This window comes from Oryzias latipes, chromosome 13 (assembly GCF_053564925.1).
Source record: "Oryzias latipes strain Hd-rR chromosome 13, Olatipes_Hd-rR_3.1".
Classification (NCBI taxonomy): domain Eukaryota; kingdom Metazoa; phylum Chordata; class Actinopteri; order Beloniformes; family Adrianichthyidae; genus Oryzias; species Oryzias latipes.
Genome location: NC_136249.1, coordinates 22,797,596 through 22,814,883, shown reverse-complemented (window position 1 = coordinate 22,814,883; position 17,288 = coordinate 22,797,596). Strand labels below are relative to the sequence as shown.

The 17,288-nt window shown below is 39.3% G+C and overlaps 2 protein-coding genes across 4 annotated transcripts in view; one reads left to right on the top strand and one right to left on the bottom strand.

Moving 5' to 3' along the window:
* Window positions 1-311: 311 nt before the first annotated feature.
* On the top strand, window positions 312-5,374 carry LOC101174762 (caspase a). Its single transcript, XM_004075373.5, has 8 exons — window positions 312-445; window positions 2,938-3,216; window positions 3,327-3,409; window positions 3,495-3,671; window positions 3,742-3,982; window positions 4,064-4,210; window positions 4,312-4,421; window positions 5,110-5,374. Exons 1-8 carry the CDS (start codon window positions 439-441, stop codon window positions 5,230-5,232), a joined length of 1,167 nt encoding a protein of 388 aa, XP_004075421.1. The 5' UTR covers window positions 312-438; the 3' UTR covers window positions 5,233-5,374.
* A 1,331-nt stretch (window positions 5,375-6,705) lies between these two features.
* stx1a (syntaxin 1A (brain)) overlaps window positions 6,706-17,288 on the bottom strand; it is a 75,302-nt gene continuing 64,719 nt past the window's right edge. Inside the window, exons 7-11 of one of the 3 annotated variants that reach the window (XM_020708237.2) lie at window positions 12,257-12,330; window positions 12,034-12,168; window positions 10,617-10,727; window positions 10,319-10,429; window positions 7,726-8,015 (exon numbers count right to left, since the gene is read on the bottom strand). In XM_020708237.2, coding sequence (XP_020563896.1) covers window positions 7,938-8,015; window positions 10,319-10,429; window positions 10,617-10,727; window positions 12,034-12,168; window positions 12,257-12,330 — 509 coding nt within the window. In that variant the 3' untranslated portion in view covers window positions 7,726-7,937. Of the gene's footprint in view, window positions 9,565-10,318; window positions 10,430-10,616; window positions 10,728-12,033; window positions 12,169-12,256; window positions 12,331-17,288 lie in introns of all 3 variants that reach the window. The other 2 variants (XM_011482505.3, XM_020708238.2) reach the window with 2 other exon arrangements.

Here is a 17,288-nt window from a genome sequence, read left to right as displayed (position 1 = left end):
TGAATAAATTAAACACATATGATTTCATTTGGAAGGTGCATGAAATACATATGGTCATTTTTTGATATTTATATACATAAAAAGCACCACAGGAACAACCCAGGGCTGGTGTGTTCCCAGAACTCATTTCCTGCTTGCAAAAACGAGAAAAGATGTATCAAACAATCAACTTTACTGTCAGTAAACAAAACGTTCAGAAGGAGACAAGTTTGAGTATATTTGGATCTTTTGTGAAGTACTATCATATCAAGTTTGTCAAATAAGAGTTAAGTTAGTCTGTAGTATTATTACATATAGACAGATGAAGCCAATGGCGGGCTCACACCAGGCGGAGACACGGAAAGATGAGCTGGGAATGCGTGGGGTGTCGGTGCGCATTTTACGCGCCAGCTCAAAGCGGAAATTCTGGCCGCAGCTGGATCTCCTGAGACCTGGGCCATGGCAGGTAGGATGTTTTTCTATACCACTTTAGCTTAAGCAGTCATTAAAAGTTATGAAACTGAACGAAGAGTCGGTGGTTTCTGAGTTCGTCTGTGCGCAAAGCGCTGCATTTTAGTTTCATTTTGGAGACTTCCGGCTTGTTGTAGTTTGTTCATAGTTTTCTTTGATATGTAAAAAGAGGGGTAAAGTAGCGACGAAAGACTTTGTTCAGCCCCTGACACGATGTTATTCAAACCTTTTTTTTCTTCTTGGTCATCATTCAGACTAGAAACCGCTGCTCTCAAAGCGGAAACTGAGCTTGCATAACGTGTATTTCTATAACATACATATACACAAACATACACAAACTTGAAAATGACCATTGTATATGTACATGTACCAACTTTATTTTTTGTCTCAAAGACAACAACTTCGTTTCTTTCTTGGGACAAAAACCTGGAGCTTGAAACATTGATGCCTCAAGATTTGATTTACAGAGTTCAGTTTCTCTGGTTTTATAGCCAATAATCTGGCAGTGAGATGCAAAACGGCGTGAAAGCTTGAAAGCATTTACTTTCGCCTTTAGAGGTAATTATACAAAAGGATATTGGACATCCAGCCAGGGGCGCAACTACCTAATTTCATAGGGGTATGCGGCCAAAATACCCCCCCCCCCCCCCTCACACACACACAGAGACATAAATGCACATAATAAAACGTCCCATCCTCCTCACCTAAAGATATCTAAGCACCCACACAAAACCTTTATTGTTTAAATGCATACATCTCATTACTTCTTTTCTGATTGGAAATGACCCAGCAGAACATTTTTGTGAGCCATTTTCAACAGTGTGTTGCCTCAATGATTCCCCAAATCTGTGTGGTGGAGGCCATTCAGAAGGATCTTCTGAGTAATGCCTTGCCCCAGCCCTCTCCTCTGTACCTCTCTGTTCTTTTACCTCTTCATCATCAGCTGATCGTCTCTCTTGCTCTCTATCATCATCATCATCATCTGAACCTCTCTCCTCATTCTTCTCTGTTGGGACTGACATGTCAGGTATGTCTGCACTTGTTTTCCCAAAATAAGTGAACAGGTGGTCAGCAGAAATTTAAACCAGAATGAGCATCTTGGTTTTTGTGACTTCAATAGTTTAATTTTTCCTACCTTAAGTCATCTCTGCTCTCTTTTCTATCAGATCACCAAACTCATGTCTGTCTCCTTCAGCTCTTGTCTGTGTTCTTCTCCACTAAATCCTATAGCCAAGCAAGAAATATTTCATGTTTTTAATAAATTAAACATCTTGCTAATGCATGTTTTTTTAAATGAATAATACTATTTGAAAATGACTGACTTGATATGAACTGGCTTTGCCCTGAGCATCCACCATAAGACCGACCTGTTTCTTTCCTCCTTCTGTCCTGATTCTTTCTCTATTCTCGTCTTTCTCTCCATCCTCTCATCTGTATGTGTGTTAGGAAGATTTTCAAAGAATACAGTGACTAAACTATATGAAAAAATAAAAACATTTTTAAATTTAAATTATATTTGTGTTGGATATCAGTTAGTGGTGTAGTTACTGGTAGCTTTAACCTGAATGTTTCCAAGCCTGTTTTTATCACGGCTATGACGTACCTGCTGTCTCTCAACCATTTAGAGAAACTTTTCTTCATTCTCACCACATCTTTGTTCCTATTGCGTTTTCTGTTTTGAGCCCCAGATTGTTTTTTCTTTTGCTTTTCCATTTAACCCTGTAATCCGATGATCACTCAATTCAAATAAAAACAATCAACAGAGCGCGCTCCAGCACGTTCTCGCGTGCATGTGCTGGATTGCAAGACCTGAGGGAGGGAGGAGCGCCTGCGGTGGGGGCGCCCAATCAGTTACGATGTGCTTCTGTTACTGATCATATCATGTAAATATATGTGCACAAACAGCTGTGAAATTAAAAAATACGCTCTTTAAATAATTTTCACAATTTCGTGTTGGCGCCCCCTTTGGCTGGCGCCCCTATGCGACACATTCGCTGCATACCCACTTTTTGCGCCCCTGCATCCAGCAGGAACAGTGTTTTTGCAGGAGAACAACAACAAAAAACACAACAATTTGTTATATATTTTTTAAAATTTGTTTTTATTCAAACTTATATGTATTGAATAGCATAAACCTATATATAGCACTTTTCTATCTTGATTTAGAACTCAAAGTGCTCTACACCACCTATGCTCACACATTCACATACTGAAGGTGGCGCTGGCCGCTCTGCTAATAAACACCGGCACCAACCCATAACCACCAGGAGCAATGTGCGGTTCAGTGTCTTCTTGCCCAAGGACACTTTGCAACCACTTTCACACATGGTGAAGGGCTAAATGGAAAGCAAACGTGGGATCATCAGATCAGAGGTTGAACGTTCTGACTCCAGGCCACGGCCCCTGTTTCTCTAGTCACACTGCTACAAAGTTTTGCTGTGGTACAATAAGTTTGTAAAAGTTTTGTATTTTTTCTGTATTTTCTAGAGGAGCTTTTTAAAGTGAGGTTAAAGTTTGTGGACAAAGTGTCCAAGCCCGTCTTGACTCAGCTGCTTGACATGCTTCTTCAAGACAAAGTTTTGAATGATGAGGAGAGAGAGTCAATATGCGAAGAAAAGTCAAGAGCAGACATGGCCCGCAGTCTCATCGACACCGTGAGGAAAAAAGGCTCCACCGCCAGCAAGATGATGATTAATCACTTTGAACAAAAGGATCCAATTCTTTTCTCTGAACTGGGTCTGTCCTGTCCGGAGCCAGCTCAGACAAGTAGGAATTCAAAACATGTTTCTAGCAAAAGAAATCCATCTGAATAATGACATGTAAACATACAAAAAAAGTTTTTTAAGCTTCTTAAAAAGTGAATTTGTGCTTTCAAGATTCACATTCACAGAGAGATGAGCCAGCAACAACTGTCCTTACCGCAGAGGATTTCTGGAAGAAGACACAAAATGATCCAAATGTCAGTGGTGCCTCCTAACAAATTCATTTTTGGCTTTATTTAAAATATAAATAGTTTTTCTAATTTCATTTTCAAACTATTTTAGGTTTATCCTGTGACCAAAGCTTCTTACAAGAGTCGCGTAGCTCTGATGATCACGAACATTAAGTTTTCTAATGAGAAATTGAACCGAGCAGGAGCTGAAAAAGATGAGGAGAATATGGACAGACTGCTTTCAAAGCTCGGCTATGAAGTGGTGAAACACAAAAGCCTCACTGGAAAGGTACTTTAATTAAAGAGTTAAAATGACTTTGCTGTAAAGCGGCCAATGGCAACATTTTTTTTGTTGACAGGCAATTAATGAAGCTTTCATTGAGTTTACCAAACACCCCAAACTAAAGGAGACAGACAGCGTGATCGTGGTTCTCATGTCCCACGGGAAGCTGGGAGCTGTTCTTGGTGTTGAATGGAAACATGACGACGAAAATCCAGACGAGTTTCCTGTCAACAGCATTTATGAACACTTGGGCCCAGAAAAATGCCCAGCATTGTTGGATAAACCCAAAATCATCATCATCCAGGCCTGCAGAGGAGGTGATTTCTGACAGAAAATGGATACAGTATATAAGCAGTTGTGGGTTTTTTCTAATCAATAAAATATGTCAAACCTTTTAGATCAAACGGGATCTGTGTGCATCAGTGATAGTGGAAACCAAGCTGAAGAGTTCCTACATCCAGCTGCTGCAGGAGATTTACTGGAGGACAACTTGAGATTTGTGCACAAAGAGAAAGATTTTATTTCACTTCTTTCCTGCACTCCCGGTCAGTTCAGCTACTGTACATCGGAAACTCCCATTTAAAAAAAAATGTAGGCTGTATAAAAATTTAACACTTGCTTTTTTATTTGCACGTTTTCTCTACAGATACTAAGGCTTTCAGGTGCCGAGCTCGTGGGTCCCACCTTATCCAGTATATTGTTGAAATATTCAACACGGATGCAGATACACTGTACATTCAGGAGCTCTTCAGAAAAGTAAGATATAATGATAAAAACTGCTCTCAACTGGACATTTTATCAGTTATAAAAACTTTCATGTGCACATGAATGAAAATATTATTAATGCATCGACATACCAGCAGCTCTGTGTCTTTAAAGCCAAGCATCTGAGCGGAGAAATTAGGGATTTAAGTCATTTTTAAGGTTTACTCCAGTACTCTTCAAATGATTTTCTATCACTAGAATATTTTTGAATGTAAAACAAAACTCGTTTCTCTTGCGGAGAAAAGAGAAAACTGGGGGGGGGAGGGGGGGTCCGTAAAATGTGATATTTTTATTTTAAAAAAAAAGCTTTTTCATTGTAAGATCACAACTTTTTGAAGCAAAATGTACTTTATTCTCCTAAATTGCCTAGATTTTTACATAATTGTATGACTTTATTGCAAAATCTTGCCTTTTTTTTGGACAAATTTAAATAATTTTCATTATTTTACTACTTTATTATAATATATTTGTTTATTTCTTTATTTTATGGTGGCCCTAACACTCCTTTAAACATTTCCTCTTACTTTCGTTTAGTTTTTGAAACTAAAGCTGGGGGATGTTCTGAATATGTCCAGTATTTAAAACACTCAAACCACATTTTCATTTTCCTCTACTTGCACACATTTCAAGGAACAAAAGCAGACGTTACAACTTTTCCCTCTGTTTTTTCATTGCACAGGTGATGCTCCGCTTTGAAAGCTTTGCATTCAAACACAACAGACAGATGGCGACCATCGAGAGATGCACGCTGCTAAAGCAATTCTACTTCTATCCAGGCCTTGGAGACACAAACCATTCATGATGCAAAGTTTACAACAACACCTCTAATTATGCTTTAAAATTCTTGACCTGCAAAAACTGAATCTTAAGAAATTAAAAAAGCCCTTGTTTCAAGAAGAAATTCTTGTTTTCTGTCTTGCAAATAAAATAATCCCATCAAGAAAGTTTTTTATTCACAAAATAATCTTAGTTTGAGAAAACGTGGTTAGAAGTTTTTCTTAAAAAAGATTTCTTGGTAAGACCAATTTTCTTTACTCCATTAGCAGAAATGTTTTGCAAAAATCTACCAATGAGGTAAGAATTGTTTAGATTTATTTCTAAGGGGCCTGTTTTTGCAGTGTGCCAAAAAACAAAAAGCCTATGAAGATGAAATGAAATGTCTTTGTAATCTTTCATTTTTAAAAATCTTTATTAATAAAATTATAGATATCATTCATGCTCAGAAAGGAAAAACCTTTCCAAATCGCTCTCAAAGTGCTGTGGCTCGACCTTAGAACTGACAGACTGTGTTGCAGGCTACAACTTTACCAAAAACATGCACACATGAGCTGAAAAATAACTGTTTCTTTTAAATAAAATTTATCTTATTATAGGGATCTTGCTTGAGCTCTGTGGTAACGTATTCCTGGAGTTTGTGATCTAGGTTTTGACCAATAAAAAGAAGAAAAAAATAATTCAAGTAGTTTGATTGAGTGGGCTAAGAATCCTGAAGGGGATTTGGATCTTTAAAAAGAGAGATGTTGGTCAGAAAAAAAGAAGCAGATGGTGGTTAACTCCCTGCTGAGAGGGAGAGAAAATCTACCAACAAACTGAAGAAAAAAACAAGAACTCAGCTGTGTAAATGAACTGAGGTTTTTTAGAAATAACTCTGAAATATGAAAAAGTAGGACATGATGTGCTTAAGAATTGCAAACTTGATAAAGTAAAAAAAAAGCATTATGTGCAATGGCCCAAGGGTCTGCAACCTGAGGCTCCGGACTCCTATTGCCCTTTATTGAATAGAGGGCAATAGGAGAAACATAAATCATAAATAAGAGAAACATAAATCCGCATGTTCTCTCTCATTTTTGAGTTTTCTAGGATGGAAACAAAGTAAACTTTCACTACAGTCTTGAATTATTTTTAGCAATTTTTGGATGTTTGAATGCAAATAAAATAATTTGCCTTGTGCTTAAACAAATGAGAACAATTTTTTTATTAGTACAAGAGTTTGTTTTTCTTTTTCTGGTCTCCTTACTGTTCAGAGTCAAAACTGAAATATGGTGATTTAAATTGAGTTTTCTCCACCATCAAATCAGTGATAAATATTATGCAGAACAAGCTTTCTTTTTGACAGCAATGTATTGCAAATATTTGAAATCTGCATCTGCACAGTTATTTGTTTCCTGGAACAGCTTCCTTAGTAACCAGTTCAAAGTTTCACAATGTGTTTAATCACACTCCCGCATTTAATTAATTTTTATGAAAGATTTACAAATAAAACCCCAAACTCTGATTTTTTTTTTTAGACAGACTTTACTTTGAAAAAGAAAACAAAAAGAAAAAAAATCCAATGCAACAGATCTGTTATCACAGTACAACACAAAGGCAACAAGTTGAGTAGGCAACATGGTAACAGGGCTGAAGTGAGTCCACTTCGGATGTGTCCCCCAAAAGCGGATCCACAAGCCTTTACAGGGCTACTCTAACTCACCTTAAGAGACCCCAAATAACTCTAAGAACTGACAAGGAGCAAACTTTATTGAAAAAATGCGTACTTTTTAAAGCTTAGGACTTATCATCAAAACATTAATTTAAAAAAAAACAAAAAAAACAGAAGTGGGTTTTTAGATTAGGATTACTTGTCCAACCAGATTAGACTCTGTTTGACTGGAACACACTGGCAGTGTTAAAGAGCTCGGTGGCAGTTTACAATACAAAGACACAGGTGGTTAAACTAGGACTGATTTCATCCGAAGACTCATCCACAGCATTCAGACACGTGGCCACAGAACACTCTCTTTCACAAACATGCATGTGTGCATGCACTCGTTCGCACTCACTGGGAAAACGGCTGGAAAATGCTGCTCAACTGATAAGGCTTAATGAAAAGTGGTACAGCAGCACAGCTTCCATCATTTTTAGGGGGTAAGCAAAGCAAATTTGGCAAAGAGCATAAAAAAAACACAAAACTACATCAGTACAACTGGGTTCTTTTTGTTGTGTTCCCTTTGCAACATAGTACAAAACGCCATTTTACAGTGAATAAAAACATGCAGGGCTTCGGCAGGGAGGACATCAGAGGGAGTAAAAAGTAAAAAGACTACAAAAGTTCAAATAAATAAATAAATCTGTGGATAAGGTGGTTGTGAAAAACACTTTCGATTAGTGACCTGTCACTTTGCCTGTACAACACACAAAAAAGAAAACACTTGAAAAGCCAATCAGGTGTCATATTTTCACGTTGGAATGTTTCACGGCGGCATTACAGATTATTTTGTAGCTTTTTTCGCTCAAGAAAACATCGTATCTTTGACAACACTCAACACTCAGAGAACAGTTTGCAGCACCACACGTTTACAAAGTAGCAACCCATGCGAGAACAACCCTGGCCCTGTACACTGTGTGTAAAATGCATCATTATGTGATGCGGTTTGTGCTAAACTTGGAATAGATTGCATTTGTTGAAGGAGAAATGTGCTGTGTTGTGTATGTTTGTGTGTGTTTCCACGTGCCTGCGCTTGACCTCTAGGCCAGCGTTCCCCCAACTATGGAAGCAATGACAATTCCAAGAATCACACAGCATATAATGATCATAATTTTCTTCTACAGAGTTGCAGCAGTAAAATGAAAATAAGGGAGAAAAAGATCCTCCAGCGCAGCAAATAAAAGGCAAAAGAGAACATGTTAGACACAGAATTTAACCTTCACTTTTTCACATACGATATACTAAAGTGTTATTTCAGTTATTCAAAATTAGTTTTTCACTCCAAAAAAACTATTATAAAAAAGCGTAATTTTTCAAAGCACAAGTAAGCGTTCCATGTCAGTAAAACACATAAACACGACATTGCAAAAATAAAAAGCTGCAAAACATGCAACTTATGAAAACAGACTGCAGTATCAAAGCAATTTAGTTGATTAAAAAAAATACAAAAAGTATGCTTTTTGCCTAACTGTAGAATAACTTTTACATTTTAATTGCAATAAAACTATTTTTTAAATTTCACAAATTGACTAATGATGTAAAGAATTTAGTGCTTCTTGGGGAAAAAATGAATGAAAATATTGTCAAACTTTACTCCTGTCCATATTTTTTTAATGAAATGTCATTAATGGGCAAGTTTCTTTAGTGGCCATCAGTTTTAAAAGATATTTTTTGGACAACACTTTTTGCTCTCACTGAACTGGAACAGAGTGGGAAGCGAACACGATGCAAGTTAAAAAAGGAGCAGGAAAACTGTGAAGAGAGGCGGCAAAACAAAGAAAACTGAGAACAAATTCAAACAACTGCAACTTTTAAACAGCCACACCTCTGTCAGTCTGCCCCAGGGCAGCTGAGGCTGCACCAGTAGCTACTATTACCAAGTATTAATAAGGAGTGAATGAATAATGGACATTAAAAATGCTTTGAGCATCTGGAAAAGCGCAGAAAATCCAACACATTCTTATTATTAGGTTATAATTTATCTATTTTAGTTTTACTTTTTGACATTTCATTATGAACATATTAAGGAAAAAGAAGGCCAAATTTGCATTTAATACATGTATTTTTGGGGGTATGAGCAGAACCTCAAGAAAAATAAAGCAGATGATTGTGTAGAGATTTTAGGGCATGGTTTAAAACTTAGCAGTCTTGTGAAAACTTTGGTGAAGTGGTCCACAGTAAACCAAATTTGACATCCATTTTACATATGCCAAAGTTTAGCGCTATCTGACATTTACTGTCTATTAAAAAAAATGGATCAGATCCATATGTGATCAAAAAAAACAAAATTCTAGTTTTCAGTTACAGATGTGGCCTGTATGATGGGGTGCACACTTTCAAATGTGCACAATAGAACATGCAAAAGAGAAAAATATACAAGCCATGCCAGAATATATATAAAAAATACACCACTGTCACATATATAATACAATCAGAAGTCTATGTACAACATTTGAGTGCTCATGCAGCATCCTGGTGGAAAAATGTGGAGCCATATCATTTGAACAGTTAATGGTGTGTTTGTTTGGCAATCACTATTCGGAAGCTTCGCTCCCCCTCTTGTATGCTGGGCAAAGATTTGTCAGGATCCTAACTGAGTCCCACTGCGAGGGAAATAATGAGGATGATCAGACACACGGCAACACAGCCTCCTATCAGGAGCACCTTCTGCATGGGGAACAAGGAGAGCTGAGTGTCACAAATAATGAGTCAGGAGATGCAGCAAAGACTGACAGAACAGGAAGAAAAGGGAAGGGGAAAAAAAGACTAAATACGTTTGAAAGAAAGAAAAGAGAAATGCAGACAAAGAGAAAGAAAAGTAAAAGAAGGATATAGGAAGAAAAGACAATTTAGGATGAAAAATAAAATGTAAAGAAAAACAGTGAGATATAAATGTATGAAAGAAAAAAAAACGAAGAAAACAATTGAAAGAAAAAGTATTAAGAAAGTAACTGAAGTGCAATAACAGTCATAATCCAGAGGTGGCACAGTTGTTCCACTAATCAGAATGTGATTTAGGATTCTAAAAATGGAATATATAAAATTTACATTGATAAATTTAGCTCATTCCAAACTGAAGAAGAGTTTTTTTTTTTTTTGTTCATTGGTTTGAATTACTTTGCAGCCAAACCACGGCTCCTTCAGAGTTAAGAGACGCTTCTGCAATGCCGGAGCTGTTCCAAAAGAGTTTAGATGTTTGTGCTTCTGTTGATCCACTTAACGGCTCCTGGCTGCAGCTTCATCTGGAACATTCATACTGTTGTACTGAGAGGTTGGCAGTCGCTAGAAACACAAAGACAAGCCACAACACTCCAAATGCAGAAGACATTACAACTGAGCGTGCACACAGACAAAAACCAGGAATGCACTCAACTTTATCCATGCAGCACATGCACTGCTTTAATCCGCATAAGTGACTCACCCTTCTGGCTTTACTCTGGTATTTAACTGCCTTTTTAGTGTCTGATACTGCTCTCTCCACATAGTCTACTGAGTGCTCCACATTGTACTCTATGCGGTCTATCATTTCCCCCTAGGAGAGGTTTGTTACAGAAGAGGTGTGGGAGACAAGAAGATAGGGAAAAAAAAGAAGAAGAAGGAAGCAAGATGTGTGGGAAGGAAGAGGAGTAGATATAGATAGACATGAGGTGAGGGACAAGAGAGGAGTAAAAAAAAGAGAAGAAGGAGGAGACAAAAGAAGGAAGAAATAATTATGTCACCCGTTTGCTTGTTTTTTGGAATTTTTTGCATTGTGGGATGCGGTCTTTCGCCTCCTCCACATAATCCAGGGCCTCCACAACACACCGCTCAATGCAGTTTACCAGATCGCCCTGCACAAAGAAAAGGAGGAGTCAGAGCTGCACAGCAAAAAGATCACACACTGATTTTAGATGTGTATACAACTGGAACACACATTCATCAAGTAACCTTATGTTTGGCACAATTAGACTCACAATCATTCAGCTATGCAGCTTTCATTGATTCATCAAAGTCAGTTTTAAATCAGAATTAGTGATTGTGGGTAAATTACCTTGCTGAATTAGAAGGGCGGCAGCATTCCGTGTTTCTAGAGCTTAGTCATTGGAGTGCAGATACAGGATTGAGCAATGTTGGAAAATACAAAAGACGGGAAAACACATAGAGGTGGGGACAGAGAGAGCAAAGCTGAGAAGAGCAAAATTACCAATTTCATTCAAGAAAAAACATAAACAAAACCCCACACAAATTGATAAAAAACATTTAAAAAAAATAAGGGAATTAAGTTTAATACTGTTCAATTTTCTCTGCATCGGGTTGGTGGCTGGAGTTCAGGTTCACTCTTTGACACGGACTTTCTTCGGAATTTTTAGGCTCAGGTTTAATTTCCTTTATTTCAGACTAAGTCACGTGTGCTTTCATACCTAAAGCTCTGTTCTGCGGGCCTCCACACAGGAGCACAAGAATATCAGGATCTACATCAGTGGCTCCATTACTTCTAAGCTTAATGGGAAACCAGTAGACATTGACAGTCGAGGAGAAGTTTCTGCACAGATAAACTGACATTCCTTGAATGCCGAAGCCTGTAAAGTTCAAGGTCTGTTTATAATTAAATTAAACTGTACCCCCCAACTCATCATCACAGCCTGACAGTTCTGCATGAAATTGTGTTTAAAGGCAGAGACCTACAGTCCAAGCAAATAAATCAACATTCTAATTAACTTATTTCTGAGCCAAAAAGGGTCTTGCCCTCAGAGTTTGTTCACCAAATGAGATATTTTGCAGAGAAAATACCAGATGGAGATAAAAAACACAACCTCCTTCCAAATCTATTGGCAGATACTGGTCTATAATTATTTGTATACACTTGTCATATATGCCAGTTGAAAAAAAGAGAAGGCAGTCAGCGGCGGTTTAAGGCAAAGTTATTAGTTTTAAAGGGTGTAGAAGATTCCGCTAGCTTAATGAGGCACTGGAAAGATATATTTCTGCATTCCTTCGTTTCGCAACAGATTTCTGTATATAGAAGGTTGTAATTATTATTACGTGTGCATGGCAAGAATCTAAAAACGTTGCAGACTGCTCTCATTTGCATGCATTTGGCCCAGCCCCAGAGGCCACAGCTGTAGGAGGTGAGGCAGAGAGGATCAGTGTTTTCACCTGGCTCTCCACCAGCATGGCCATGTCCATAAACATGTCGTGAAGCTCTCTGATGCTGTTTTCCAGCTTGATAATCTCATTGTGTCGCGTCTCGATCTCATTCATTGCTTGCTGGGTGATGTTGTCCATGATAATCTGAGAAGACGCGACAGAACAAGAAGGATTATTAGATGGTAAAGCAGATTTCCACTTGCTCCATGGCTGCATTCATTGTGAGGCTTACCCCCGAGGTAAAGATAGCTGGGTTGTCGCTCTCCAACATGCTCTCCAGCTCTTCATTTGTTGTATTTCTCCCAGCTAAAAGAAATAAACAGATGTTAGTATTCTTCTGATAAGAAAAACAAAAACACAAATCAACAAAAGTGTCAGTTGGATTATAATCACATCAAGTATAACTGAAAATTGACCATAACCCTAACCCAGTGGTCTTTTAATGAGGATCAATATTTCTTGCGTATTATTCAGGTTTTTTTTAACTTGTCCTGTCCAACAGCTAAGCAAACGGATGAGAGCTGAAGCCCTTTGTGTTGGACATATTTTACTTTTACAACAGGGGTTATGAATCTTATGATACACCAGATGTATGTTTAAATAAACCTCTTTTGTAATTTCAGCTAAACTTTATTCATGTCAATTATATTTGTAAATATTTTTTGTTGGACCAGAGAGAGAGGGGGATGACAGATAAGGGGGGGTAGAGGGGTGATTATAGTAGCGAAGGTAAGATCATGAGGCGTCACAAAGCAATAAGTTGCTGGAGCTTTATAATCACAACTGACAGGTCAAGACACATGAAAAATCTAAAATGGGCAGGGCCTGTCCACACACACACACTCAAACGTTACAAACACACCTGTTGGCTCCAAAAGTGTTCATACACAAACAAGTCTACATGGACATACTACCACTAACATTCACACATGCCTACTTATGTATTCAGACTAACATGTGAAACATTTCATTCAGTCATGCAAACTGTGCAAAGGTGAGATAGCACCTGTGCTCGAGTGAGTGTTTATCTTCTTCTGGGGTGGATGATGGAATGTAAAAAGAAGGAGGGAGAGAACCCAGCCACCCCACCACCAAGGCCCCCACCGGGACCCCCCAACACCCGCACAGTACAGCAGATAGAGAAAGACCGCCTGCTGGGCAACCACACCCGCCACCCTGGGCAGGGCCAGTGGGACCGCCACAGCAGCCCCCAACGCCAGAGAGCAGGGGGGCGCAGGGGGTAGAGAGCGCAAGCTCCAGCCCGACCCGTAGAGCAGCCTCCCCACCACGCCCACGGGGGCACTCCAAGCCCCAGACAGGCGGCCCACCACCACCCAGGAGTCCTGAGCATCCCCCCGCCCCAGCCCCAGGGAAGGACCCCCGCCCCCCAGGCCATGGTTAGTCCAGGAGAGAGCAAGGCAGGGAGCGCCCCCCCCCTGCCCAAGAGGAGCAAAAGTCCTCAAGGGGTGTTATAAATGTGGCCTGACCAGGCTCTCCCGAAGTTGGAAAATATGAAGAAGGCCGGCGCCCAGGGTCCAGGACCAGAACCCACACCACCGGGACACGGACACCCCATGGCTCAGATGTGATATGATCCCTGGCTCCCGGTCTTGCCAGAGAGCTCAGGGATCCCTCTCCCTGCGTCAAGAGAGGGCCGCCGGGCCCAGGAAGCCAGCACCCCGGGGACAGGGCCGCCGTGACAGAGGGCCCCGGTTCCTTCCACCCGGGATGGGGAGGGGGACAGAAGATCAGAAGTCCCTCCCCCTTTTGTGATGTATGTGTGTTAGTGAGCGTGTGTGAGTGCGTGTATGGGTGTGTGTGTTGGAGGGTGTATTTTGTGATGTAAAGGTAAATGGCGTATACTTATTTGGCGCCTTTCTACCTACAAGGCCCAAAGCGCTTTACAGTCACAGACCCATTCACCCAGTCACACACACATTCACACACTGGTGGTGGCTCCGCTGCTAAACACTGGCGCCAACCTACCACCAGAGGCAAGGTGGGGTTTAGAGTCTTGCCCAAGGACACTTCGACACATAGGTGTGCAAGGTGGGAATCGAACCTGCAATCTTACGATCAGGGGGTGTGTGTACTAAAGGGTGTGGTTAAAATTGGCGGGGAGGGCACTGAGAGGACATCTTGTGCTTGCAAACAGTGATGTCCAAGCACCCTCCCCACCAAGGGGCCCTAAAATGTCTAAGGTGCAGTTAAAACTGGGGGGTAGGACATTAAGGACATTTACTGCTGGCTGGCAGTGATGTCCAAGCACCCTCCCCTACCAAGGGTCCTAGATGTCTAAAGTGCAATTAAAACCAAGAGGGGGGGCACGTTCCATGCGGCAACCAAGGGAGGGGGGCCACTGCCAAGTAGCTCCTCCCCCCAAGGTGCATCGCTGGCCGACCCCCACCACCCTCACCCTAATAAATGGTTATAATGGCTATAACAAAAGCCATTACATGGCCTTTGTGTGGAAAAGATGACATTTTTAAAGCTGAATGCAAAAAATTCCTTTTTAGCTGCTTTAATTTATTTTTTCTCCTGATTTGTATGTAAATGTAAGCTGTTATTATCAGCTGTAGTTAAATAATAGGAAGAAAAGAGAACTTTAAAATCTTAATGTATTGTAATACTTGTGTTACTTTACCTCCTCTGTCCCACACTTAACCCAAGTATCATTAACCTTTAATGTTAGAACAAGGATTTATGAATACGATGAAGTTGTTCATATTTGAATGCTTTAAAAAGAAACATTTTGGAACAAATGCAGGTCAAACGCTGCATTTTCCTGAGAAGGGGTTTTGTATGAAAGTCAGACGCCTCATGTGCAGGTTAATTTGTAACTTGAAACATCATCTTTCATTTTCATCGTTAACTGCCAGAAGTGCTGGAACCTGTCAGTAAAGTGGCATGCTGACATGTCTTCCTGCTGATAATGGTGCTCTTTATCCATCTTTATCTACCCCAACTGGGGTGTCCTACTTCCTAAACACTTCCCTCACAATCACTGCTGACCAATAGCAGAGTGGGAGCTTTGCTGCAGCTGTTTCTTTTGGGGTCCATTACTGCTCCACTGCAGGGCGAAGTTATCACCTTCAGTCTTACATGTGCATGTCTTAAACCCTCAGTAGGGACTCATAGTGCTTGCTCTTCCTCCCACATGTGTTAATGGCCTTTAAAGTCATGATAGGTTTTTGATTTATAGTTGTAATTATGCTAAAAAAAAAAAAAAACAACAACAACACATTAACTCCACCATAGCAGTTATGGATGTATGTTCTAATGATTGAAGCACTGATCATAAATTGAAAATTCAAGCTTTTCTTATTATCAAATTGTTTCAATTCTTAGGCATAAATACATCCAAATAGACTTTAGACAGCCATCATTTTGTGGTAGAAAAACTACCAGAATTTTAAACTAAAGAGAAAAGTTATCACATCGCAAGACATAATTAAAAAACAAAACAAAAAACAGAAAAAATCTGCTTTGAATACTCCCCCCTCCTAATTCTGTGTTTAACAGTCTGACAGGGAGAAAAAACACATCAGGACACTTGATGTGAGTTTAAATAAAACGATTTAAAACAGATTTGGATCAAAGAGGAAAAAAAACTGCCACTTTGGTTGAATTAATTTAGCTTTCTATGCTATTCCTGGTGAAACAAATGCAATCACAAAAAAACTGAGTTATTATAAACTAAATTGTTGCTTAATCTACTTTGACAAGCCACAGCTTAAACAAATTCACATGGTTTGTTGTTTGATTCCCATTAACATCACTAAAAGTGAAAGAAAGGTTTCTCTATCAAAAGACTTGTTATTTTTTTCTTAATTTAGATTTTAATTTCAAAGACTTTTGCCACATTTCTGTATTTTTTTAAATATTATTTTGTATGCTTTTAACATTTTTGCTCTCTTATATTTGTAATGCTTAAACATACTTTTTCAGTACTTTACAGCAGTGGAATCTAAAGTCGTTTAAAAAAAAAGCATTGCGGAAAAAGATTGACTTCACTTAAAAAAAAGGGAATATTTTATAAAAAAATAAATAAATACAAATAAAAACAACTTCTTTGGAAATATTGTTTTTCTTGAGTTAGCATGGTGATGAGGTGCAGTAGCGAGCACCCTCAATCTGTCATATTGGATGATTTAAGACCATCCACGACCAGACTCTTGGGGGAAATTGCAATAGTTTGTTTAAAGAAATAAGTTGACATTTTGAGAAATGTGCTTATTAGCAAAGCTGGAAGAAATAAGGGCAAAACAACAAACTTGCTACGCCAAGGCTTTTGCTTCTGCAGTCGGTGTCAGTGTGATGTTCAGAGAGCTTCAGATGTGCTGGTGGACTGATTTGGAAGTTTTATAAAAAGATGAGTTACCTTCCTTACAGCTGAGTCGTAGTCTCACAGCGAACAGTAAGTGTCCCTGCAAAGGCTGTGTCTTTGTCAAATACAGCTCCACTTTCCCACCACTGGACCCCCAACAGCTATGTCTCGAGTGACGGCTGCAAAATCTGCTTTCATGAACCAATTAGAGTGTGAGAATGTGTGTGTGCACGTACAATCCAAAGTATGTGGTTGGTGTGAGCCTCAGTGGACAAGAACGTGAGGTGATGGGTTGAAAAAAAAACACCTGGGAGTCAGACCCAATGATTACCTTCATGACTAGAATAAGGATTAAGCTGCTCTCTAACATTTCCCACTGAGATAGGGTCCTCTTCTTTTTACATATGCGGAGCATGCTGCTGATTATCCAAACTTTATGTCTCTGTCAAAGTGGAGAATTTCATTAAGGTGCGATTAAGGGGTCATCCTTTTTATTACCGTGACTAAAAAGCTACTCAACTTCTATAATGACATTTTGCAATTAGGAAAACTAGACATGAACACACACACACACACACACACATTTGTGTGTGTAGGGATTTTTTTACACCATGACAGGCTCAGAGGGAAGCACTTCTTTGTTACTATGGAGACCCAAACCCTGAAAAGCCTAATAAGAAGTCTCACTACACTTTAAGTGTTTTATGGGCTATAAAATAGCTCAAACGATGTTGCTTCCAGAGTATTATTTTATTTCCACTGTTATGTAAGAGTTGAAGTGAGGTCTTAGTGCACCGGAGTGAAAAGATGTGCAAATCTCCATGCAAAAGGGGCAAAAGCGCACAAACTCCTGCGCATTGCATTTTCACTGCATTTAGAAATGGTTGTGGAGTATGTCATCACCAAATATGAAGTTTGGTAATGATAAACAGTACAG

Bases quoted from the DNA above. Each gene is read 5' to 3' on its own strand.
- LOC101174762 (XM_004075373.5), top strand. The intron at 3,672-3,741 runs GTACTTTAATTA...TTTTGTTGACAG, and splicing joins ACAAAAGCCTCACTGGAAAG to GCAATTAATGAAGCTTTCAT. The intron at 4,422-5,109 runs GTAAGATATAAT...TTCATTGCACAG, and splicing joins TTCAGGAGCTCTTCAGAAAA to GTGATGCTCCGCTTTGAAAG.